General features: G+C 37.9%; 2 protein-coding genes across 2 annotated transcripts in view; both read left to right on the forward strand.

Annotated features, from left to right (window-relative positions):
* dnah1 (dynein, axonemal, heavy chain 1) overlaps positions 1-4,155 on the forward strand; it is a 56,131-nt gene extending 51,976 nt beyond the window's left edge. The window contains exons 73-75 of the mRNA XM_028446976.1: positions 814-1,020; positions 1,145-1,379; positions 3,771-4,155. Coding sequence (XP_028302777.1) covers positions 814-1,020; positions 1,145-1,379; positions 3,771-3,892 — 564 coding nt within the window. The 3' untranslated portion in view covers positions 3,893-4,155. The remainder of the gene's footprint in view (positions 1-813; positions 1,021-1,144; positions 1,380-3,770) is intronic.
* A 3,443-nt stretch (positions 4,156-7,598) lies between these two features.
* Positions 7,599-27,127, forward strand: part of mapkapk3 (MAPK activated protein kinase 3) — a 28,204-nt gene continuing 8,675 nt past the window's right edge. Inside the window, exons 1-3 of the mRNA XM_028447590.1 lie at positions 7,599-7,898; positions 22,705-22,844; positions 25,935-25,999. Of these exons, the coding sequence (XP_028303391.1) occupies positions 7,599-7,898; positions 22,705-22,844; positions 25,935-25,999 (505 nt within the window). The remainder of the gene's footprint in view (positions 7,899-22,704; positions 22,845-25,934; positions 26,000-27,127) is intronic.

A 27,127-nucleotide genomic window follows, 5' to 3' on the forward strand; every position in this document is an offset into this window, starting at 1 on the left:
AAAACATATTTTTAAAAAAAACAACAAAAATGTGTCCAAAAACACACAAAATGACAGAAATATATTCATAAAACAGCAGAAATACACAAAATAACTAACAAAATGTTGAAGAAAAAAACAACAAAATGACGCAAGAACTTACAAAAATTACAGAGAAAATCATAAAAAGGACATATAAATAACTGAAACATATTTTAAAAACAACACAAATTAGTCAAAAAACACACAAAATGACAGAAAACATACATAAAACAGCAAAATGTATCCAAACAACTAACAAACATACAAATTTATAAAAATTATACATTAAAAACAAAAGATATATAATAATTACTGAAAAATGACTACAAATAACTGCAAAATATACAACTCAAAACAAAAATACACAAAAAATGACTCAAAACACCCATGAAATGACTCACAACAGACAAAAGCACAAAAATACACAAAACCAAAACCAAAATATACAGAAATTATAGAAAAATATGCAAAACCACAAAAAATATAGAAAAACCCAAAAACAACTAAAATACACTAACCAATAGAAATGACAGAAAAACACAAACCCTTTGTTGTCTCCTGTAATATTTCTCAGATTACTAATTTTTCTAAATACTGACATGAATATTGATAATGTGGCCCTCTGACCAGATACAGTAGTATTTTTGTGGCCCTGCTGTGATAAAAGTTGCCTGTCTCTGCCTCGTGGTGACTCATGTCTTGCTATAATATTTATCTATATATTTGTTTAATATTTGCTACAAAATATTTTTCTTCCATAAACTTTCTCTGGGTCATGCTCCTCCCCTCCAGGCCTACCCATCTCTGAAGCCTCTGGCCTCCTGGGTGTCAGATCTGCTTCAAAGGATTGATTTCTTGGATAAATGGATCGTGAATGGAATCCCACCCACTTTCTGGATTAGTGGCTTCTTTTTCCCACAGGCTTTTATCACTGGAACGCTCCAGAATTACGCCCGTCGCTGCAGCATCTCCATCGACACAATCGGGTTTGACTTTGAGGTCTGACAGCGACGATCAAACAATCACTCTTTATTTATATGTATTAATTATCACTGAACCTTTACAACAGGTTTATTTGATGGTTTTATCTCCCTCTGATCTTTATTATTGATTTCTTCCTCAGGTATTAATGAAGTCCATGTCAGAGATTACAGAAGCACCAAAGTCAGGCTGTTATATCCATGGTCTATTTGTGGAGGGGGCTCGCTGGGATAACGAGGCCTGTCAGCTCACAGAGTCCAGACCTAAGGAGCTTCACACACAAATGGCCATCATCTGGTTGATCCCCAAACCCAACCGCTCAGCTCCAACCTCTGGTGTCTACGTCTGCCCCATCTACAAGACTCTCACTAGAGCTGGTCAGTGCCTAAAGTCCTGTCCTCCTCCTCCTCCTATTGTAAACATATACACACAAATTATTACTAAAATTCCATTTAAAAAAGACAGCATTTTGGAGTCATTGTAGATAATAAGGGTGTGAGAAAAAATCAATTTGGCGATATATCGTGATAATTCACCACGCAATTATTGTATCGATCCAAAAAAATGTCCAAATTGATTTTTTTAATCATGTTTTTTATAAAGAAAAACATTTATTTATGCTAACATATGCATAGCACGTAAACGGCCGGTCACTAGGTGTCAGTGAACCACATTAGATCTTGTTAAACTACTTCACTCCTCAATGCATTTTAGCTGGAAGTTGATTACACTTTATTTTCATACATACTGGGCACTTTAATAGATTTATGTGGTTACTTTTTTTTTTTTTTTAAGAATTTAAGAACTTAACAGAATCAGAATCTGTTGTAGAAGCCAAAGTAAATTTTCTTATGAAAAATGTAGTTTGACAGTTTGATAAACATACGACTTGTTTTTGATATTTGCACTTGAATTACAGTTACCATTTACTTATTGTTGCAAGTTTAAAAAAAAAATGAAATAAACTTTATTTCATACCATTTTGTATTTTGTAAAGGTGAAATTTGTAATTATTGACATCGAGATATATTGCGACGTATGTCGTATTTTTTTGTATTGGGATATATATTGTATCGTGACATGCAAAACGTGAATCGTATTGTCAGTTTTATGGTAAATGGACTTGATTTTATATAGCGCTTTATCCCCACACTGAAGCTGTCTCAAAGCGCTTTACATATCATCTCATTCACCCAATCACTCTCACATTCACACACCAGTGGGACAGAACTGCCATGCAAGGCGCTAGTCAACCACTGGGAGCAACTTAGGGTTCAGTGTCTTGCCCAAGGACACTTCGACACATAGTCAGGTACTGGGATCGAACCCCCAACCTCTCGATCAGAAGACGACCCTCTACCACCTGAGCCACGGTCGCCCTACAACCCTAATAGATGTTTGGAAAAATATCAGAATTTGATCCCAACAACTGGAGTCATTAGAAAAATGGCATTTTTAAGCATCAGTTTTTCCGCTTATGGAGCCAAGAAATTATTGTTTGAACTGCATTAAAGGCCTGCAGTCACACCACTGTTAAAGACTTACTGTAATCATGAAGTAGGCCTCTGTGTTTAAATGTTGCTCCTGTGGTGACTTCAGACTTCAGCTCGTGTTTCATGAGACGTCTGAAAGTTCGGCTCCATACTTTCCACTCACCGTGAAGCCAATGCCCTGAGCTGATAATAAGATAGACCGCAAAGAAGCATTGAAATTGTCTCTGCCACCACCAACACAACATCACGATTTACAGATATATTTTGTACATTGCATAGAGGAAGAGGTTAACACAAACAAATATTCCTCCTGTTGTCATTTTTAGAAGTTTTGCACGTTGCATTATGGGATGTGGCGTCCCTTAAACCAGTCCTTCTCAATCTGCATGACAAATCATGAATGTGGTTAAATTGGTAAAAATAAGTTTTAAATATGGTGAAAAGAGGTTAAAAGTGACAATAATAGGTCAGTCTATGCAACATTAGGTGATAAAATGCAGAAATGGCTTCATATTGTTATAAAAAAATTACTTAGTTTCTTTAACACATCTGGCCACCCCCTCCCAGTGTCTCACAAACCGAAATGGGGACCTGACCCAAAGGTTGCGAAACCCACTGTAGACTGATCCCTAGAAGTGTTTTTACTTCATTCTTGCTTATGCCCCTTAAAACACATTTTTGATGTTTTCACAGACTGAAAGTTGTTGCAAAAATATGACAAATGTTTATTTTGGACTTTGTACGGAAAGTTCCAAATCTGGCTAATGTTTAATCTCTCGCGTTGTGATGCGATATCACAGGGAATACCGGGAAGAAACCCGAAAAAAAATAACTATGGTTTTATCTGATTAAAAATGATTGTCTCCAGCAGCTTTAACTTACATTTAATGGGAGTAAATTGACTTACCGATCAATGTTTTGTATCTGCTGCTGTCGTCAGGATCACTTGGCTCAGACGTGTAGCAAACGGCTCCAAAATGCACAGACATTACTGGACGACGCTATTGGTTCATTCATGTTAACACAGAGACGTGTCGCTTCTGCAAAATTGTTCCTCCACCTTATTTTAGAAACATATTGAAAATACCCGTCTTTCTTGTCTTTTAACTCTGAACAGACACGTCAAAATGTCCTAATATTTGCATTTTATATTCATAAGAACCAAATCTGGACAATAACAGGTTTGGTTTAAGCATCGATATGTTGTGTCACAGACACTTAGTGCAGGGATGAGAAAGGACTAAAGCTGTAAACTGAAGTGTTTGTTTCTCACAGGGACCCTGTCGACCACCGGCCATTCTACAAACTTTGTGATGACGGTGGAGCTGCCCACAGAGCACAATCCAACACATTGGATTAAACGTGGCGTCGCACTCATCTGTGCCCTCGACTATTGAGTACACACTGTTCTGAAGTTTATTACACTTGGGTTTAGTGTTCTTTCAGACAAACTGTTATAGGAGCTGTGATTTACTGTCATTGTAGATCAGTGTCAAACTCGTTGTTCAGGGGCCAAATAGGACCAGTTTGACCTCAAGTGGGCTGTAGATTTTGAGTGGGGGAAAAAAACTTTAACATTATTGTGCTCTTGTTTTCAGTTCAATTCGTGTCAAAGATTTAGTTACAAATATTTGTGTAATTTCGAGGAATTTTGTGGAAATATTTGTGGTGAATTTGCAAGAACTGTGGAAAAATTGAGAGCTCTTCTCACTAAAAAAAATTGACTGCATTCATGTGATATAAACAAAAAGGAAAAATCAATGCCCCTAGAAATATTGTGGAGTTGTTAATTTTGAGAAATCTACAACTGGATTATTTGGTCATTTACACAATCATTCATGTTTTCTCTGTCATTTTACTTTCTCCTGCAGGCCGAATTGGATGCTCTAAAGGGCCGTATTTGGCCCCCAGGCCTTGAGTTTGACGTGTTGTAGATGAAGTTTGAAAAATATCAGAATTTTATTTAAAAAAACTGAATTTTTTTTTTTTCCTTTTACAGCATTTTAGATTTCACTCATGCTAACAATTGTAGTGATTGAAAAAACTTTGCATTTTTAAGCGTCAGTTTTTAATTACCCTCATGGAGCCAATAAATCATTTTTAAAAACAACATCTTCATGCTGCCTGGGTGCAAAATGTGTAGTTTTGGATTCTTGCATTGATAAGACAGCCGTTTGAAATCTGTCTTTCAATGCTAACAGTTGCTGTATTGCACACAGGTGACTGGTTTAGTCAAGTAGTGAAGTAGGTGTGGATTAATGGTGTTTAACTTATTGATTTATTGACTAATCATTGCAGCTGTAGAATTCATTTTTAAATATTTGTACCAAAGAAGTTTCTCTTCCTATTAAACAGACATAGAGCATGGTCTAGCCCCTGGTTCCCAAAGTGCAAATTGTCATAGGGGCTACATGAGAAAAAAATAAAAATCAAAAACAGCGTGACAACATTGGAAACTAGAATATAAATAGAGCAGCAGTCAGGAGCCTCCATGCATTGCCACAAATTACACATTAACCTCTGTAAGACTGCCCTCTAGTGGTCACAGAGAAAGAAACTCATCAAAATATGCAAATATGATAACTATTTCTTTGCGCTAGTGGCCAAAAACGTGGTAAAAAGGGTTCAAAGTGTTAATATTGGAACAATTTAGTTGGAAGAATTAGTTTAAAGTGGAAAATAATGAGTATGACAAATCATGAATGTGGTTAAATTGGAAAAAAATATGCATGAAATATGGTGAAAAGAGGTTAAAAGTGACAATAATGGGTCAAGATATGTGACGTTATGGGTGAAAAGGGTTTATAAGTTTAAAGTGGAAAAAATATGCAGAAATAGCATTGAAAGTTGAAGGAAAAGTAGCAGAAATGGGAGGAATGGAGCAAAAATATGGCAAGAAAAAGTGATGCAAATAAGGCAAGTTTGCAAAAAGGGTTAAAAACAAAAAAGCGCTCAAATTGTTCAAAAAAATTTAGTTTCTTGAAGGCATCTGGCGACCCCCTCCCAGTGTCTTGTGACCCCAAATGGTGTCCTGACCCCAAGGTTGAGAACCCCTACTTTCAAGCACTGCAGTTAGACCACGTGTCTGTTAAAGAGTTCACATCATGACGTCTTCCTGTGGTGGAGTGACTGTGTTTGTATGTTTCTCCTCCTGCTGTGATTTTGTTACTGCCCGAAAATAGACTTGAGCTCGTGTCGTGTTTCATGAGATGTCTGAAAGTGTAGCTCCATACTTTCCACTCTCCATGAAGCCAATGCCCTCGGCTGGAAAGACCGACTGTAAGGAAGCATTTAGGATCAGTGCAGGGAAAGGACAACAATTAGAACTTCAAGTCTAATATCTTAAATGGTTTTTCATCACAGCAAAAGTCAATCACACAGCAGCAACAATGCATTAAACATTCTGACCTAATAATACTTAATAAAGCCTGATCAAATTTAAACTAAGCATTAGAACTAACAGAATAGATGTTTTAATTGTTTTATGATCATGTCAACATGGATCAAGATCTCTGTCATAGTTTTTCTGCCCATTTTTGACTTTGTGTCCCAAAAAAAAGTAAAGGTCCAACTAGTGGTAGAGACATTGGCAACTCGCGGCCTGGGGGCCACAAGCAGCCCTCGGACTAATTTTGTGCGGCTCCCGACATAAACGCCCCAAATTATGACAAAATAAACACAAAGTACAAAAAGGACAACAAAAACAAACAAATATACTGTAAAATATACAAAACAACAAAAAATACACTAAATGACTCCAAAACAAATATACAATAAGTACAAAAATAACAGAAGAAATACAAAATACCAACAAAATATAAATATATAACTGGCTTTAAAAGCATAGAATAACAAGAAAATGTACAAAATAACTCATGACGCAGACAAAAGCAGCAAAAACAAACAGAATGACTCCAAAAACATACAAACATGTAACATAAATGTAAAAGTTGAAAATAAATAAACTTTGCATTAATTCTAAACATTTAGCTTTACACTTGGTGTCCGACTTAACATTTAGATTTACATTTTACATCTAGCTTCAAGATTTAGATTTACATTTAACATTTACCTTCAAAACTTATATTTACATTTAACGTTTAGATTTATATTTAACATTTATATTTACATTTAACATTTAGATTTATTTAACAGGACGCACTGTGGCTATTAGGTTGATTGGAGTCTCTAAATTGCCCACAGATGTGAGTGTGAGTGGTTGTCTGTCTGTGTGTTGCCCTGTGATGGACTGGCAACTGGGGGGTACACCCACCTAACGCCCATTGAGAGCTGGAGATGGGCACCAGCAGACCCCCGCAACCCTGAAAACAGGAAAAAGATCAGAAAATGGATTGATTGATTTAGATTTAGATTTAACATTTAGATTTACATTTAACATTTACATTTAACATTTAGATTTACATTTAACATTTAGATTTACATTTAACATTTAGATTTACATTTAACATTTAGATTTACATTTAACATTTAGATTTAACATTTACATTAAACATTTAGATTTAACCTTTACGTTCAGATTTATTTTTCATGTGTACACATTTTTAACAATGATATAGAACATGCAGTTTTACATGCATTTCTGTCTCGAATAAAAGAAAAATGAGCCAAATGTTCAAAATATGTCAGCTATGAAACAGTGACAGAGGTTTTTACTTGTGACACCACATAATCAAGTGGTTGTTATATCTGATGGTAGAACTAATGTCACCTGTTGATCAATGATCTCCATGTGTGCTGCTCCTTTAAGCCAGAGGAACTATGGGTGGAGGTGGTGCCTAAACAAACAGTGACATGTGAGTGAGAACTACATGATCTGTGATCTCTGTCATAGAAACGTCAGATTAGTGGCACCACAGAGTTTCATTTGTAGGTAAATCTTGTCTTTGTGGAGGACAAAGCTGTGTGTGTTGACTGGATATTGATCTTTATTAATCATTTGTACTCTGACCTGTGGGGGAACTCTGAGCCATCCTGGCACAGGCTTGGTTCACTCTGTGCGTCACTGATCCTGGAAGACCACAACCCGCAGTTTTGACCTTGTTTTAGTGGCTTTAGTCCCTGCCTGTGTCTGTCGGTGTGATCATGTTACTAAATGATAACGGGAAGGAGAAGAAACCGCTTCCAGCAACAAAAGCTGAAGAAGAGGAAGACCCGGAGCTTCTGAGCGTCACCGCGAAGCGCCCTCAGCCGCAGCCGGTGGAGGCGCAGCAGGACGCGGGCATCGAACCCACAACCACAACCACATACTACCCCAAACCAGAGATCAAACGGAACGCAGTGACGGATGATTATAAGATCTCCTCTCAGGTCCTGGGACTGGGAATCAATGGGAAAGTTCTGGAGTGTTTCAACAAGAAAACTGGACAGAAGTGCGCACTGAAGGTACTGGAGGACCTCACTATTCATTCAGACATGGTGTTTATGATTTCATCTACATTTATGTTCCTCAGCACAGTCTGATGTGTCCAAAATATTCCATATTTACATGTGTGTACAATAGGACAGGGTTTCTCATATGGGGGTACGTGTACCCTTAGGGGTACGCAATGGCACTACAGGAGGTACTTCAGAGAGAGAGAGAGAGTAAAATTAACAAATGTGAACGTGAAAAATATGTTTTATAATGTTTATTTTTAGGTAAAAGTGATAATGATAATAATAATGATGACATGATATTGATTAGAACATGAAATTAAAATACAACGGTCAGTCTTGGTCCCACATCAGTAAATGATAAAAACTATTAAAAAAAAAAATCTATTCTGGAGGCACGAAATCTGTTTTTCAACCTTGGGGTTGTGACTCCATGTGGTGTTGTCTAAAATTTTAAATGGGGTCACCTGAAATGTCCAATAATTGATAAAATAAACAATAATAATAACCAATTAAAAATATGTTCTTTAAATTTAAAACAACACACAATCTTAAATGTATTCTGTACTTTCACCTTCTCAAATATGAATCTATTTCAAATAGAATGCGCGACAAATATATCTGAGCTGGCACAACGTGGCACTAATCCTGGCTGATCTGTATTTGTAACACAGTAAAACAAACATGATCAAAAACTCATTCTGGAAGAAAAAAAGTGCCTGAAATGTTTGATATCAAAATGGGGTCATGATCCAAAAAAAGGGTGGGAACCACTGTGCTAAATACGGTTTGTTTTCACTATTACTGGTATTCTGAGGAAAATGATGTAGTCGGACAAAGGGGGTACTTGGATTCAGAAATAAGAAAAAAGGGGTACTCGAGCCAAAAAAGTTTGAGAACCACTGCACTAGGGTGTCCCTAGGGCTGGGTAATAAGTCTAAAATTAATATCTCAATATTTTTTCTCATAATGGCGATATATGATATAAATCTCTATTTTTTACTCTCAAAGTCTGACCGGAAAGGCAATTCTGGGTTAAATTTTCTGATGCAAAATGCCTCACAGGCTCATTTATTAACAAACTGCTGCACAATATGTGTTACTTTTAGCTTTTTTCATATAAGGGACATCATGTGTGAGTGAGTTCTGTAGTGTTGTGTTGTCAGGGTTAAGACGCACTCAGTAATCCATCTAACTGTGGTTTTCATGCAGTTCTGAGAAGTAGCAGAAATAGCAAAAGCAGCAACTACTAAAACAAGTATTTTAATACAGAATAAGCTGAAAAATTTAAAAACAATATCAATATAGGCAATATTGTAATTTTCTATATCACCAAAATATTAATTTCGATATATCTTTAATCATGATATATTGCCCAGGCCTAGGTGTCCTGATACATTCAGTGTTGGCCGATACCGACGTCAACCGATTCGATATCAGCCTGAATCGTACATACTGTACTTTTATGACTTATTTTGTAGTGTAGGATGTTAGAAAAGTTTTGATCAAGTGAAATTACTCAAAAAATAATTTTCAGCAACAGAAGGTTTGAGAAAAACGAACCCATTTATGATTATTAACCCAAGGGTTTACCTTAAACCAGTGTTTTTCAACCTTGGGGTCACATTCACATGTGGGGTCGCCTGAAATGTCTAATAATTGATTAAAATAGTTGTTTAATGTTTCAAATTAAAACACAACACACAAAATTAAACAACCGTATTTTGTAATCTTAACTTTCTAAATCTAATCCTGGATACTCTGCATTTGTAATGTAATATCACAAACATTATGAAAAACTATTGTTTGTAAGAAAAATGTATTTGGGTCGCCAGAAATCCTTGATATCAAAATGGGAGCCATGATCCAAAAAAGGTTGGGAACCACTGCGTTAAACATAACAATATTCTACAATTAAATAAAATAAATAAAAATTGAATGATATAACCCTGAACTATAACTTCAATAAAAACAAAGAATTATATATTTTAAGTATGAATGAATGAATAAATGAATGTTTTTATTGAACTTAAACACAAGAACATTCTGCATGTTACATTCCAAAATGTATCGTAGTGTTTATATCAGTGATTCAGATGTAGGCCGTTATAATATGATACTCTTTTTTGCTGAGCTCGTACCTATATCAGATATTAATATCTGATCAGGACAATAGTGTTAAAAATATTCATGACCTTTGAGAAATTAGTAACGTCTGCTTGAAATCTTCATTCCTACTGTTCATAATCATCAGGTGGAACGTTACAACGTTCCCAACAATGTGTTGTTGTTTTTTTAAAAACAACAATTTTCCTGTAAAACAGTGGATATAAATGCAGAATAGGCTACTCAAAACTTACACCATTACACCCCCCACACCAGATGTACTTCCTGATTTTGGGTACAACTTCCTGTCTAACAGCAGAACAAACTGTTTCCAAGCAGCAGAATATAATAAAGATTTATTTATCTTTCTAAAATAACAATAATCATTGCTTCATTTCTTAAACAAACACAAACAGGAGTTGAAGTTAAAAATAAAAATAAACTTACTGAATAATAGAAAGGGCTAAAGGTTTGATATACATCTCTTGAATACTGAATTTTAAGGAAAACTAGCAGTTACTTAAAAAGGTATAGGAAACATTTCAACATTTAACACTTTCTTTTTCATGCAATTGTTTCATTTTCATTACATTTCATAGGAAATCTTACCAATCATAAAACATTTAACATTTGCACAATTTAACAATTTTACAATATTTTACAAAAATCCACTTTGCGTTTTTTTAAACACACAAACAGAATCTTATCTGCAACATTTAAAACAAATTTGTCCCAATATTTCAGTGAAAATAAACATTTAAAGATGGTTAATTTAGAGGGGCTGTATTATGAAAATTCACGTTATAATGGTTTTTGTTACAGTGACATACATTCATTTAGCCTCATTCAGAGGGCCAAAGTTGAAAAAGTTCTGTTTCCTCCCTCCCTTGTTATTCCACATTTTGTAAAAAGTCAGGTCTAAACGGGTGAGTTAGATTTCTCTCGCTACTTGACATCACGGAGCGGAAACTCCTCCTCCTGAAAATCCTGGCTCCTCCTACCCTATATAAGAATGTGAGCCCCTCCCTCTCAAACTACCTCACAGCTAAAACAAACACTGCGGTTTAATATTTAATGTATATTAGACTTTAATGCCGTATATGTAAAGCTACATACACAAAATGTGTTCTCCACATTTAACCCCTCCCTGAGGAGCAGCGGGCAGCAACGTAACACCTGTAGCAGCTCCATTTTGTTCCTTTGTTCCTTTGACATGATCTGACGTGTTTGTGACCCAATGCGACGCAGCGGTTGGACAAAACAGTGGACTATCACCTTGAATGGGCTATTCCTGTAATCAATAGTGGAGATGATGACAAGAAAGCAACGTAGCAGCTCCGTTGAGTGTTTGAAGCAGCTGAATGACTCCACCGCTGCTGCCGTACCCACACTATGAAACGGTGCTTGACTCACAATCACAATAGCCGCTTAAATAGCCATGTGTTTTACTGTAATGTGCAGTTTTTTTGGCTGAAAACACGAGTGTGTTGATAGCAAAAGAAAACTGCTAATGATCAGCTGTTGTGTAAGTCAGCGTCTACAGATACGCCTACTTATGAATATGCATGAAGGCCCCAAAACAGCCTGTTTTTAGAACTGCTTAGAAAGTCACTTTTCAGCAGCTAAAACTCTGGAAAAAAAAAGGCAAGTTTGGGAAAAGCAACCTCAAATACTATGTTGTTAAGGTTCTTAGAACAAATGGGGATGAGTGAAAAATAGCATAATACTGGACCTTTAATACAAAATAACACTACTAAGGCACTGACTACATCTGTCATCTGTATTTATCTTTGTGAGTTTGAAACCCGGCAAGTAATTAAGATTTTGACAAAGCTCATTGGTTACTGGTCGTCCTGTTAGAGCAGACCAGAGGGCACCTCTTGTGGTCCATGCAGGCTCCCTGGTTCCCACAGGCACCATGTTGGTGACCCCTGCTCTAGACATTCATTCCCCCATTTTCCAGTGAAAGATAACATGTAAATGCGAGATATTGTCCCAAAACGTGCATGTGAGGCACTTCCGTCTCATGTTGTGGCCCAATTTTAGAAAAGAGAGAAATTAAATGAATAAAAAGAACAAGTCATGTTGCTTTCTCCATTTCAGAACGTGGATTAAGTTTTTTTTCCTGTCTTTTTTCCGTGATTTCGTAGAGATTCGGTGGCCCTAAATATTACAAAACAGATCTCACTATTATTGACGACTGTTCACTTGTTGCCTTTGATTGGAGGTAATGCTGTTACATTGGAGATGCTTTTGCATGTTTAGTTTGGTAGTGTGATGTTCTCACCAAAGGTTTGGTATGTTTTGTACACCTTGGACTCTCGTGCAATGTGTGGTGTGACCATGTTGTGATCACGGTGCATCTTTTCCTAGAAGTACAGGAGGTTAACAATTTCAGGTCCTCGTGGCCTGACATTATACCAGCCTGATGTGACACCCATCCTGGAACCAATGGAAAGAGTGCCACACTTTAACATTAGCACACATGCGAGGGTCATGAGGCTGTCCCCTGTCACCACAGAGCCACACACACACACACACACACACACACACACACACACACACACTCAGAGATTTATGATGAGCTCAAAGTAATCCATGTGGATCTGAGCTGTCAAAACAGACTGAGAGTCGTAGAGCTGGAGATGGAAAGGAGGATGGAGAAAGATGGAAAATATCCAACAAAAGATCAACAACTGCACAAAATAAACAGTTATGGAGAATTCAAATGGACAGGTCACTGAGTGACTATAGTGAGAGTTATATTGCTATTAAATTACAGCAAATAATTATAACTAGAACTGCAAGCAGTTATGAAAGGGGGACAATCCTTCTCGCACAACTTCGCCCCCAGGTTTTGCGGAGCCCATGGAAGTACGTCACGAAGGATGACGGCCATACCAGCCTGTCATTGCCAGATCTTGTTAGATCTCAGAAGCTAAGCAGGTCTGGACCTGGTTAGTATTTGGATGGAGACCACTGAGAATTCCAGGTGCCACAGTGGGGTGGCAGTCACCCAGTGGTATCTGTCATTGTGCCCTTGGGCAAGGCACTTCACCCACAATGCCTAGCATGAATGTAGTGTGAGTGAGTGTTGGTGATGGTTGGAGGGGCCGATGGCGCACTATGGCTGCCTCGCTTCCGTCAGTCTGTCCCAGGGCAGCTGTGGCTACAATAGTAGTTTACCACCACTAAGTGTGGAGTGAAAGAATAATCCCTTAATTCTGTAAAGCGACTGAGTGTCCAAAAAAGCGCTATATAAAATGGATACATTATTATTCTTATTATTATGATGGGCTTGGGGCGAGCATCAGGACACAGGCCAATGTGTCATTTGCACGGTTGTAATAGTAATGGGTGTGGCCCAGCCCAGATAATTCAGTGCTATTCCGGAGTGGGCGTGGCCTATGTCAGAAGAAGCGACTCTATTTAGGGAACACGTGAGCATCAAGTTTATGAAGATGTGATCATTTGCACCCATTATAGCGCCACTTGGTGGTACACTTTTTGGTATGGGTGGTCTGTGTGCTCTTCTATATATACCCTGTAAGTTTTACAACCCTCAACATAATACTTAAGTAGGAACTGTTGTCTGAATAAATGAAACCTTGACATATTATTCAAAAAGAATCTTGTTGGAATTATTACGGGGAAGTTGGAAACAACAAAGGACACATCAAAGCAATTAGCAGACACCTCTGACGAAGACAGGCAGTTGACAGTCGAAACACGTTAGGAGATCAGAGTAAATTTCCTGAAAATAAATGAAACCTTAACATAGAGAAGTCTAAAATTAGCCCTGCCTTCTGTTTGTAACCTCAGAGTCTTTTTTTGTTCCTTCTCTACGTTGTGGATGTATTTGAATCATATTAAGTATGTTGTATACAGCAACACCCATAAAAGACTCGACTTGGACGACTTTAATGAAAAGGGGAAATAAATCATCAGTAGGGTTGATAAGCAGACAGTTTTTAAACCCAGCGTTGAATCATGATGATAAATAGGTGTTAGTTCCATAAACTTTACAGCTGTGCTTTAATTTAATCCACTGTGTGATTCAGAGGCAGGTGGTTTATCTGCATAAAACCTTCTGATATCTGACCTGTTCTTATTCCACTGCTAGGTTTAGTTCGTCAAAGCTTTTTGGAGGTCTCGACCAATCAAATTATTGTACAGATCATCCTGACACGCTCACACACACGTCACACATACAGTTTACACATTTCCATTTCATTCCTTAATTAGATCATCAATCATTACAGGCTATTAAACTTCCCAAAATCCTGACAAACATGCCTAAAGAGTGACTAAACCCTGAGGATTTGGCTGATGTGTGTCCAGGCTGGAAATTAACTTCATTTTGTCTAATAATATGTTAAGGTTTCATTTATTAGGACAACTTTTTAATCAGGAAATTTACTTTGATCTCCTGACATGCTTCAACCTTCAACTGCCAGTCTTCTTCAGAGGCGTCTGCTAATCGCTTTGATGTGTCCTTGACTTCCGCGTAATAATTCGAGCAAGTTCATTTTGTCTTGGAAAAAAAGTTTTCTGTATAAATGAAACTTCAACGTATTATGCCCAGTCTATATCTCCAAACAACAATCCATGCTATGCTAACTAGCTCATTGGGGCTAACATTGGTGGTTCATGACATAAGAGGCCACCCAAACGTCTTAAACCACCATTCTCAGCCTATAGCCAAATTCATTTCTAATAACCCGGTTTCAACCCATAGAGGGTCATCACTCTTACATTTTTACAACAAAATACGTCAAATTGAATTACTTTGATTAAAATGTCACACTGCTTTTTACCAAATATATTCTTTTTCAGCAGAAAAATATGCTTAACATTTAGTTACTCTTTGATAAGGTTGATGGAGTTAATTATTGTCATTCATTTTATATTCATACAAAGCACAAATAAGCTGAAACCAACAAGAGATCACATGTGATCACCAGCTGTTTGCCACGCTTGTTAAAGCTAGACATCAGACCACCCGTTTTATGACCAAAAATATGGTGGGAAGGAATGATATTAATGTTGTCCCAAAATATGTGATTTTGCTATTTCCATTTCAAAAGGTGAAGTTCATCATTTCTCGTCTGATTATGTCGGATTTTCTGTGAGAATTTACATTTTCCTCTCTCTGAACGTCCGTTTACGAAGACAAATTGTGTGTACTGGTATATGGTCACATGTATGTTAGGGTATATTCAGTGCCATATTGCAATTTACGCTTGATTTAAAAAAAAAAAAAAAAAAAAAAATCTAGTATAAGATATATAATATTAAAATATAAATAACAGCAATGATGTTTCCGTTTCAGGAAGTGAATTAAGTTTTGCTTTTACGGAAAATCAGGGAGAACATGCACACTCTGCAGAGGGAGAGAACCAACGACCTGCACACTGTTAATTACATTACCTCTAACAAATGTTTCTGTCTTTATTCAGACATTTAAATGGCTGAAGATCAAACACACGGATGGATGAACACAGTAACGCCACTATCAGTGGGATGTGGCTTATATCCAGTTTGAGGTTTGGTTTGTGCGACTCTGTCGATGACTAAAAGTTGTCTGGAAGATTCATTTCCTGTTGCTGTTTTTAGACGTTATTACATCACTCTGGAACTTTATGCTTTTATTATCGTGTGTGGACTTTCACTTAGAATGATAACCACAAGGTTTGAACTGTCTTTTTTTTTTTAAAAAAGGGAAAATTTAAATTGAAAAACATGTTTGATGTGTTTCTACTGCTTATGCTGGAAAATGATGTTTATTCAATGTGTCCTTCAAATTTAGGTTTACTTACAACTAGAGGTTCTCAAGGACCCAGAAGTGGGTCGGGAGGATTTGCCTGAGCAAAACACATGGTCTCAAAAAAAATAAATAAATTGTGGCCATGAATTAGCTACGGCATGCAATTAAAATATTAACTCGTGGCTATGAAATAAGTACAAAATAACATGCATACACAATGGTAATTAATAAAAGTAGTATCTAAACTAAAGCTACACGTTTGACAGGCATAGTGTGATTACATTTTATTTTTGTTTTAGAATGAACTTCAAAGACATTCTGTAAAATCTGACATTGTAAGGAAGCATTATTAATGAGAGGTATGTAAACAGAACATCATGACCAGGTTGCTTTATTCGCACTGAAACATCTTTCGTCCACACTTTATACCTTTTTCATGGCTACTAATGTAACTTTTTTTAACTATGTCATGACTGGGGTTCTGTTCTTTTATGAGATAAAGTGTTCTTTTTATGACTTGTTGTGTAATTAAGTTTGTCTGTGAGATAATGCTGTTGTCCACCTTGCGTTGATAAGATGCTTGTTTTAGCTTTGAGGAAAAATAGTGTAAATAACGTAACATACATGTGTGTGAAAGGCCTTGTGAGAAGGATTTATTGAAATGTTCGTCCAGATTAACAATAGGAACAAAGACAATTCTTCACTGGAAAAAGGAAAACATTAGTTCTACTGGTTTGCACTGTTGCCTATTAACAACAAGGCTGTGAGTGGTTTGATTCTCAGAGTCGACCTTTCTGTGTAAGATTAGCATTAGCATTAGCATTATCTCCCTCTACGTACATGGGTTTCACCTACTGTAATGGCAAGCATGCTGGGAAACAGGGTTGGGGTCAATTGAAATTATAATTGATAATTAACAACAATTATGGTGCAATTATTAATGTAACTGTAATTGAAAACATCCGTTTCTGTTGTAATAGTAATTTAATTAATAATTGACTTTGAAATTGTAATTGGCATGAAAATTCTCAAAAAACTACAATTTAATTCAATGCAAAACTGGGCAACGATGTTTGAGACTTAGACATACTTTATGTAGTTAACAATCATTAAAATTAGGGATTTCCCGATGCAAATTTTTCACTTCCAATACGATACCGGTATTGCAGCCTTTCGTGTGGCCGATACCGATATTGATCCGATACGATATTAGCACGAATCATACATAGTTTTATGACTTATTTTGTTGTGTGGAATGTTAGAAAAGGCTTGATTAAGTGATGTTTCTCAAACAGAGAATAATATTCAGCAACAATAGGTTATTTTGTTGGAGTGTGAAACACAGTCACCTATAGATAGAAGTGCTGGAGTGAAAAATTTTATCTGAGAGCTTATATTGGTGAGCGTTACTCGTTTTCTGGCTGATATCGGACTGATATTTGATATCAATATTGAAACGGGATGCCTCTAATTAAAAAATGTTACATATCAAGTTTTCCCCACTGCATTTCATTTTTTTTAAATAAATAAAAGGGTATGCTGACAGAAAAAATGCTCAGACGCCAACAGCAAATACATTAATATCAATATTTTAATTGATTAGGAAGCCTATCAAGGTAACCAAGAGATGAAAAACAAATTGAATGATTGATCATATATTTTAGTGTATTTTACAGCTGATTTAAGACATGAGTCAAAACTGATTTTTTTCAGGCTCAGTAATTGTAATAATTGTAATTGAGAACATAATTTTAATTGACTTTCAGGGGAAAAACAGTATTTGGAATTTTATTTGTAATTGAAAAAAATGCTGATCACCATAATCATAATTTAGTTGTAATTCAACTCGGATAATTGAAGACGTAATTGTAATTGATCCCATCCCTGCTGGGAAAGCTTGATTTAATCAATTCATTTTACAACGACAAATAAAGCTCAATAATGTGATGCGTGGAACAAAGATCACTATGTGTGTTACTATGGAAAGGCTGTGAAGTACAGTCTGATAACAACTAATATCCAATGTGTCAACATGTGAGTGATTAGTGTGTATGTTTTAAATGTATAAACTAAATGTTTTATGCCTCTTTTTTAATCAGTCTTTATTTAAATTCAGCTTTACTGCTTCCTCTGTCCACATTAGGGATCTAAGCTTTTATTGCAGACGATTCTCTGCAGGAAATGAAGGAAAGCCAGAGACAAACTGTCACTAAGCTCGATAAGCAGAAATAAACCCACTGTGACTATAGGTAAACACTATGAAGCCTTTGGTCAGAGTCAGGACCCCGGAAACCCTCGGGTTCTTGTTTCTTTGAACAGTCAGCAGAAGTCAACACTCAGAAGTCTGAACCACTTCCTCATTTACTTCACACTGTAGGTAGTGTAGCTCTGAACTCTGAAACACACACAGTCACAAGATCTCAGACTGTTTAGAAGTGAAGCTGTTAAAAAATCCAATCACTTGATTAAATACAATAGATAACTCTGCATTGTGATGCCTTTGTAACACAACACTGACTCACTTCACGTGTTTGGCACCAAACTGTGACCTACCCTGTGTGTGTGTGTGTGTGTGTGTGTGTGTGTGTGTGTGTGTGTGTGTGTGTGTGTGTGTGTGTGTGTGTGTGTGTGTGTGTGTGTGTGTGTGTGTGTGTGTGTGTGTGTGTGTGTGTGTGTGTGTGTGTGTGTGTGTGTGTGTGTGTGTGTGTGTGTGTGCTCTGTGTGTGTGTGTGTTTGTGCTCTGTGTGTGTGTGTGTGTGTGTGTGTGTGTGTGTTTGTGCTCTGTGTGTGTGTGTGTGTGTGTGTGTGTTTGTGCTCTGTGTGTGTGTGTGTGTGTTGTGTGTGTGTGTGTGTGTGTGTGTGTGTGTGTTTGTGCTCAGTGTGTGTGTGTTTGTGCTGTACGCATGTTTGTGCTGTGTGTGTGTGTGTGTGTGCTCAGTGTGTGTGTGTGTTTGTGCTGTACGCATGTTTGTGCTGTGTGTGTGTGCTCTCAGTGTGTGTGTGTGTGCGTGTGCTCAGTGTGTGTGTGTGTGTGTGTTTGTGCTCAAAACTTATGAGCAGCAGGAGATCCACTCCCTCACTGTCATATCCAAAAATACACAGTGACCATGTGTTATGCTACAGTCTACCACCTGCTGTGTGTGTGCGTGCGTGCGTGTGTGTGTGTGTGTGTGTGCGTGCGCGTGAGATTTTTGGTTAACCTGGACGTACACTTTCATAAGTGTTCTATTTAAATCACCTTCATTGTTACTTCCTACTTTCTTCCTCAGTTTCAAAAACAGTTGAGGATGTGGACGTAGGCGTACTCCTCCTTCCCTGGTTCAGCCTGTGGTTCACACTCTAAATTGGGGCTTCTCAACCTTGGGGTCAGGATCCCATTTGGGGTCGCGAGACACTGGGAGGCGGTCACCAGATGCCTTTAAGAAACTAAGAATATTTTTTGAACAGTTTTTGCTTATTTTTATTTTTTTGCAACAACACCAAACTTGCCATATGTTAACTTATTTTCATCACTTTTTCTCGTCATATTTGTGCTCATTTTAATGCATTTTTGCTACATTACACCCTTTTCTGCCACTTTCAATGCCTCTTCTGCACATTTTTTCCACTTTCAAGACATATTCAGCACTTAATATAAACCCTTTCCACCACTTTTTCCACCTAATGTTACGCATGTTGAGCCTTTATTGTCACTTTAAACTTCTTTTCACCATATTTCATGCTTATTTTTTGCCAATTTAACCACGTTCACAATTTGTCATGCTCTTTTTTTTTTTTTGCCAGTTTAAACTAATTGTTACTACAGTACTGATATTGACACTTGGCCACTCAAATTTGCAACTTTTAACCAATTTCTATGGTTTTTAAAATCCCATTTCACCACCTTTTCCACCATTATTGGTCATTTTTAGCCCATTTTTATTTCTGATAAGATTTAAAATGACTATATACTATGGTACAAATAATAGTCTCATTTAATATTTTATACCCATGCACTTTTATACTGATGAATGTTTTATTTCGACAGATTTTACCTTATCTTATGTTGCTTTTTATGATGATTGTCTCTGTTTGGTTGAATATAGAGAGCGTAGTTGAATGTTGTTAGGAGGGGTTATGTGCAATTTAATTTCATTGTTCTTATGTAATGACTTATTAGCAGTTTACCTTCTGCTGTTAGCGTGACTATTACTGTAAAAGTGACTAAAGTCTCTGTTTATCACAGGGGGATTTTCTGTGTTTTTCATTCATTTAAAGTCAGCTGACTTCCTGCCTGTAGTTGTAGTTCTGTTGTGGTTCAGACTCAGTCTGGAGATTCTTTGGAGGCAGAAACACCCAAAATAACACTCAATGAAGCTTCTTTATGTCTAAAAATAAATGCTGTTACTGCACTACAGTCTGAGGGCGAATCAACTACGAATGGGAATTTGAGTCTTTTTTGTAGCTTACATTGAATATTACTAAACTATCACCGCTCCCCTCCATCCCCCTTCTTTTAATTACACCCCATACATTCACCAAACACACACATTCACACAGGGGATCGGGAAGTGCCTCTCCATTGGGGAATGGAGAGGCACCATAACAGGGTGGTGGGTTGGTACACATATTTGGGCCTCTCCGGTGGGGGCCTGGCCCCTCTGTTGGTGGCTGGGCCACTGCATAGAGTAAAAGCACATCAAGATGGTGCGGTCGGGCGTGGCGGTGGGTCTCGGGGGGGCTTTGCCGGGGTCTCTCCTTGCGGGGTCTTTCCGGGCTGTGTCGGCCGGGTGGGGCGCGGGGGTGCCTCTCCCCCTTGGGTGTGGCTTGGTGCTTGCTTTGTCTCCTGGTGGCCTTGGGGGCGGGCCCCGCGGTGTGCGGGCCCGGGGCGGCCTGCCTCGCCGGTTTGGGGGGTGGGTGTGCTGGGGGGGTGCTGGTGTCCTCACCGGGGTTGGGGCAGGGTTGTTTGGCGCCTCGGGATGATGCTGTTTACTGGGGGGGCGGCGTTAGCTGTTCCGATGGTTGAGGTTGCTTTCGGCCGCCTGGTGGGTATGTCCTGCCATCTGCGGACTGGTGGGTGGGTCCGGGGCATCTTTGGCTGGGGGCTGCTGTCCCGCGCTGGATGTGTGCCGTTGGGGTGCCTCCGTCCCCGCGGTGGGGGTCGCCGGTTGCTCGCAGGCCGGCGGGGGGCGCTGCCCCGTGGCTTGCGCTGTCCGGGGGGCGGCGGGCCCTGGGCTGCTGGCCTTGTGCCGTCTGGGGCTGTGCGGTCCTGCTGGGCTGTGGCCGGGACCTGGGCTGGGGTGGGGGGCGCGTCCCGGGGGGCTTGGCCCGGGGGCTTGCCCTTGGGGGGTCCTGGTCCCTGGGGGTGCTCCTGGGGCCCGGGGTGCTTGGCCGGCTGGCCGGGCCGGTCCTGGCGGGGGTCTTCTGGGGCGGGGGGGGGGGGGGGGGGCCTGGGGTTTGGGGGTTGGAGTCGGTGGCGTGGTGCGCTGGGTCCTTGGCTCCTTGGGGGCTTTTCGGGTGTGTATGGGGGGGGCAATGGCAGCCTCTCGGCTTGGGACCTTGGGGGCGTTCGGGGGGCTGCTTGGCCGTGGGGTGGTCGCCGGGGGCCCCTAGATCTCTCGCTCTTTCTGCTGGCCCGACTGCTTCTTCGGGCCCGGGGGCGGCTTATGGGTTTTGCAGTAGCGGCTCTTGGAATCACATTTGTCATGGATGCACTGGCCTCGGGCTGTGGGATAACACTCATACTGGGCTCAACCATAGACACGTTGTTCCCAAATACCTGTTTTATGTAACTTCCACTCACTTCCTCCTCTGCTCACAGCCACCACCATTATTCCTAAGCCGCACACTGGTCACCAGACTGGCTTGATAACACAACAATAAGCACAATATACACAACCACAATTTCACATCACATCACTTGAAACTTATTGATTATTCCCCACCCATTCGTTTTCCTATCTTGTATCCCTCCTCCCTGTTAACTCCCCCCCCCCCACCCCCCTCACCCTGGTGTAACACTGCCCTCTCTCTTTTACATCCTCCCTTTAATAAAGTATTTACCCTTCCCTAGGGAGGGCTGGTGATGGTCACAATTATGCAATGAAATAAATTCATTTATTTAATTGCAATAATAAAATATGCATTGCTGTTAAAAGATTGCACTTCTTGTAGTGTTAACCTTCAACAGCATGTGCAAACAAGGTGAAAAAAAAAAAAAAAAAAAAAAAGAATATTACTAAACTATCAGTAAAAACATGTATGAAAATAACATAAATTGTATGCATTATTTCTTTTTAAGACTTTAATTGTACATTTAATATTGAACGGAGTGCTTCAATAATTACTAATAAAAAACAAAAAGGTTGTGTCAGCGATGGATGGACCGTTCTCATGTGTCTGTGCAGGTTGTTTGTGAAGCCTGTGATAATGTTTAGATCAGTGTTTTTCAACCTTTTTGAGATATGATACATATTTGCAAAAAATCCAAGCCACACTAAAATGTAAATAAAATTAAACTTAGTAGCCTATATTAATAATATACAGGCATTCTTATCAAAGTCTCATTAATAAGAATCAAATAAACAGTTAAAAGGTGCAATTAACAATCTGTGTCTGTTTTTAACAGAAATCAAATGAACCTATTATGTTTTTTTTATATTTATTTTTTAGCATTATGCAGTCATTCTTATCAAAGTGTGTGCAATACAAATATAAAACAAAACATTTAATATGATTTGAATTACAATTGAACTTTATTCTGTTAAATATTGTTTTGTTTTATATAATGCATTTTTTTTTACATTATATATATGTATTATAGTAGTAGTAAACACATTCATAATAAATAAATATAAAAAAAATACATTTTTGTAATTAAATTTTATTCTATGTTTTTCTTAGATCACTTAGGTGAAATTGTCCTTTAAACTCCACCATCGTCACTCACCTCTTCTCTTCCAGATCTTGTACGACAGTCCCAAAGCCAGACGAGAAGTGGAGCTGCACTGGCGAGTGTCGTCAGGGCCGTACATCGTACGCATTCTGAGCCTCTACGAAAACATGCATCATGGGAAAAAGTGTCTGCTTATCATCATGGAGTGGTAGGACTTCACCCACAGTTCATCCCAGCACTCCTACCTACTGTACATGACTTAATCTATACTGTAATGCAAGAAAGGTCTGCGTGCATGCGTGTGTGTTTGTTTGTTTGTGGAGCGAATATCTCTCCGACGCGGTATCTGTTCGACCTGAAACGTTGTCAACGGATTCCAAATACTCCAAGTTTGTGCATCGGTTATTTTGGAGTAATTTAGTCATTTCAAAACGTTTATTTTAATTTTATTTCACAAGGACGGCACCTTCATGTAATGACTTTGACTGCAATGTCAAAATTTGGACTAGAATTCATCAACGTTTCTACTTCATGCACAAATATATTAATTTTTAACATAAAAAAATATTATTAATTTTTAGCATAAAAAAATATTATTAATTTTTTAACATAAAAAATTGGTTTTTGGGTTCTTTAAGTATAGCCTTTGATTTTGCGTGACCATGTAAAATGGATGGAAATAACGGAATTCCCATTTTTTCAAATTTTTTCAAATTATTAAATGTTTTTTCAAACAAAATAAAATGGAAATATGATAGGGAATAGGAGTGTGATATCTCGATACGGCAATATATCGCAATATTTTTTTCTGCACGATCGATTATCGATATACTCACGCTAAGTATCGATTTTTATTTTTTATTTTCAAAACCTTTTCTGCTTTTTCACTAAAATGTGCAGGTACGTCTTCACAGAAATTTTCTCACTGTTTGTTGAAGGAACCAATATATTGTTTACTGGAATATTGCACTATAATGGTGTCACTGGTAAGAAAGAAAGCACTATTAGACATAGTTATTCGTTTACATTGGTATGTTGACACTTATTTACAGAAATTTTGCACTAAAATAGTGTCACTGTTCATAGGACACTTTTTCAATTTTTTGTCTTTCAGAGATATAAAATTAAAAAAAAATATTTTTCCACTTAATCTTTATTTTTTCTTGTTATGTCATAGATTATTGTAGATTAATTTCTGACCAATATATCGATAATCGCAGTACCATCATATCGTGAGATAATCGTTATCGTGACCTTTGTATTGATATTTGATCGGAAGAGAAAAAGTTGTATCGGACCATCCCTATACAAAGGTGCTCTGTGTGTGTGTACGTGATTCTGTGTGTGCGTACATGCTTTATCACACGTGTGTACTTCAGCCTTCAACTTTTAATGAGCTTGTTTTAACAATATGGGAAAATAATGAAACGCACAGGGGGAGTAAAAAAAAAAAAGGAGTGACCCTCTGATGACCATGGAAATGGTTAAACAGTCACTGATTCTCATCGTATTCTCACATTCATTGACACAGCAGCAGTAGCAGCTTGTGTGGTGGTGTCTATGCTGTGTCTGTGTGTGTGGGCTGTGTAACGCATGGAGGACTGAGAGTTTGTTGTTGTTTTTCTGTGTGAACGAGGTCAAAGAGGACATTATCTCAGTCCTCTACAGTCTGTTCATCCCTCAGCCTCATTATCAGCTCATATGGAAACCTCTGACATTTCTGCTCTTCATTGGGAGAAAGAACATTTTCACTGAGGAACAGGGAACAGAATGGTTTCACTGAGGAACAGGGAAAAGGGGGAAGGCTTTCAGATACTCGTGATTTGATTGAGCTGATCAATACTAGTCTAGACGTTAGCTGTAAGACTTGTAAACATCCTTCACGCAGACGATACGTGGGCGACTTTTATCACAGCGGAGGCTGCAAAAAATGTGATTGTCTGAGCCGAGGACCATATTATCACTATTCATGTCAGTGTTTAGAATAAAGGTCAACCTGAGCATTAAAACAGGAAGGTTTTTGTGTGTTAAAGTGGTCATTTTGTACTTTTGTTTTTGTGTGTTTTTGTGCATTTCTGTTGTTGTTTCTTCTATTTTTCTGTAATACATGATTTTCAATTGGAGTTTTGTATGTTATTAGTCATTTTGTGTGTTTCTGTTGCCATTTATGTTTTGGTTTTAGTCATATTAGGGTTTTTTTTTGTTGTTTTGTGTGTTTTTGGAGTCGTTTTGTTAATGTTTATTGTGGATTGTTTATTTTACTGTGATTTTGTCTGCTTTTTCGAGTAATTTTGTGTGTTTTTCTGTTATTTTTTGTTTGCTTTTTTTTCCCCCGAGTAATTTTGTGTATTTATTTTTTGTGTTTTCTGTCATTTTCTGTGTTTTTTGTTGCTATTGTATGTGTTTTTTGAGCTATTTTGTGTATTTTGGTGGTTGATCTGTATCATTATAGTTCATTATAGTCATTTTGTGTATTCTTATGTAATTTTGTGGTTTTGGAGTCATTTTATGTATATTTGTTGATTTGTATCTTTTTGTAGACATTTTGTGCATTTTTGTCGTCATTCTGTCTAAATTTCTGTCATTATGTGTGTTTTGGTTGTTGTTTTGTATCTTTTTGAAGTCATTTTGTGCACTTCTGTTGTAATCTTAGGTATTTTTCTGTAATTCTGTGTATTTTTGGATTTATTTTGCACATTTACTTTTGGGCACATTACAATATCAAGTAAGTTGTCCATATCTGATGTAGATTAATTTATTTAATATTTCGATTCTCTTCATTACTAAAAATGCTGCTGTAAATTATACTGTGAGCTGTAATAAATGTGTGGTTAGTGGGTGGAGCGTCAATGGGTGAGATTAGATACATTAAGTTAAGAGTTAATGAGTGTAAAATGTATCCATTGATTATTAAAAATGTGTATCTTGCATTCCGCGCTCTTATTGTGAAAGGAAGAGTAATAAAGAGAGTAGTGTTGACAGTGTGTAGGAGAGGCTTCTTAACAGACTTTCTGCAGAGCTGCATTAGAGCAAAGCGAGGACTAGAACCTTCCAGGACTGAGTTTAAACAACCTTGCTTTAAAACCTTGCATTTCCCAAATTCATCCAACCAACTAATGAGGCGCGAGTAATGGGAAAAACAGCATTCATTAGCATCCCAAGAATTTGGCCACAGCATCAAACCACATAGTGGAATTTCATCCACACTTGAGTGATGACTCGCACTGTTCACACCATGTCCTACAGCCACTGCAAAAGGTCTGCATGTGTTGCAATAACCATGTGTTTCTCTGTCCAGTATGGAGGGAGGGGAGCTGTTCAGCAGGATTCAGGCCAGAGGAGACCAGGCCTTCACTGAGCGAGGTGAGAGCAGAATGCACCAATAGATATACAGCAATTATAATCAGCTTAATTACATAAATCTGTATTTCATCCAAAAGCTGTTCTCATCCACTATTGATGCACCAGAAACTCTGCCAAAGTGACATTTCTGGGGTTCCCACAGATTCAACGTTGTTGATGGTGGGGAGCACGACATTTTGCTAAAACGTCATCGACTCATGCTGCTTGGATCATGTCCGAACTCCCCAGTTGGATCTGAGTTCAAGGGCCGTTTTATTGCAGTTCTCTGATTCGTTCTGTCAGATTTATCTGGGTTCCCAGTGCAATGGAATGCAGCATAGTCACATGACCGTTTGTCAACAAACCCATTGCTATTGTTGGTGGAGTCAAACTTTCTATAGAAATTCCCACCATTGACATTTATTTGTGATGAAGTCCCTATCAGAGGATTTATGAGAACAACTTTTGGATGACTTACAAAACATTTTTAAAACTGTGTTATGTGGTTAAGCAGAAAACTCTTAAAGTCTCAATCTTTTCAGAATGTTTGTGCTCTTTATTATAATTCACCACCGTCTATTCATTTGTTTATTTGTCTGTAAGCAGGATTTTATTTAATTTAATTTTTATTTGGCAATGCTTAAAATACAATGAAACATAATTATATCAACAGTGGACAGACATTAACAGAAATCAATACGCTTTAGAGGCATGCCAGGGAAAAGCAAAAACCCCTCAAGGTGCTTGTAGAACAATTTAACTAAAGAGGAAATAAGAAGAAGAAGAAGAAGAATAAGAAGAAAGCAACGTCAAGACAGCAAAACTTTGAAACGGAGCAGAAAACAGGAAAAAGATCAACTTTAACATCAAAAGACAAACAAAAAGCAGAACCAAAAGCAACCATTGTTTGGTTATTCACTAAAAAGTAGGTTTTTGATAGAATTTTTAAATGTGCACGGGGAAAGTTTGATCAGATGAGGAGGATTATCCCATGGAACATTCCATTTTATTTTGGGGGAGATCCATATCAATATGCTGATTCTGTATCAGTTTTAAAAAGTAAAAATTCCTCTGTCATTATTGGTGAAATTTCAAAAATTCATATATCTGTTCGTAATGACTAATCTTTATGAAATTTAACTCACATGT

This window comes from Gouania willdenowi, chromosome 5 (assembly GCF_900634775.1).
Source record: "Gouania willdenowi chromosome 5, fGouWil2.1, whole genome shotgun sequence".
NCBI classification, from domain to species: Eukaryota; Metazoa; Chordata; class Actinopteri; order Blenniiformes; family Gobiesocidae; genus Gouania; species Gouania willdenowi.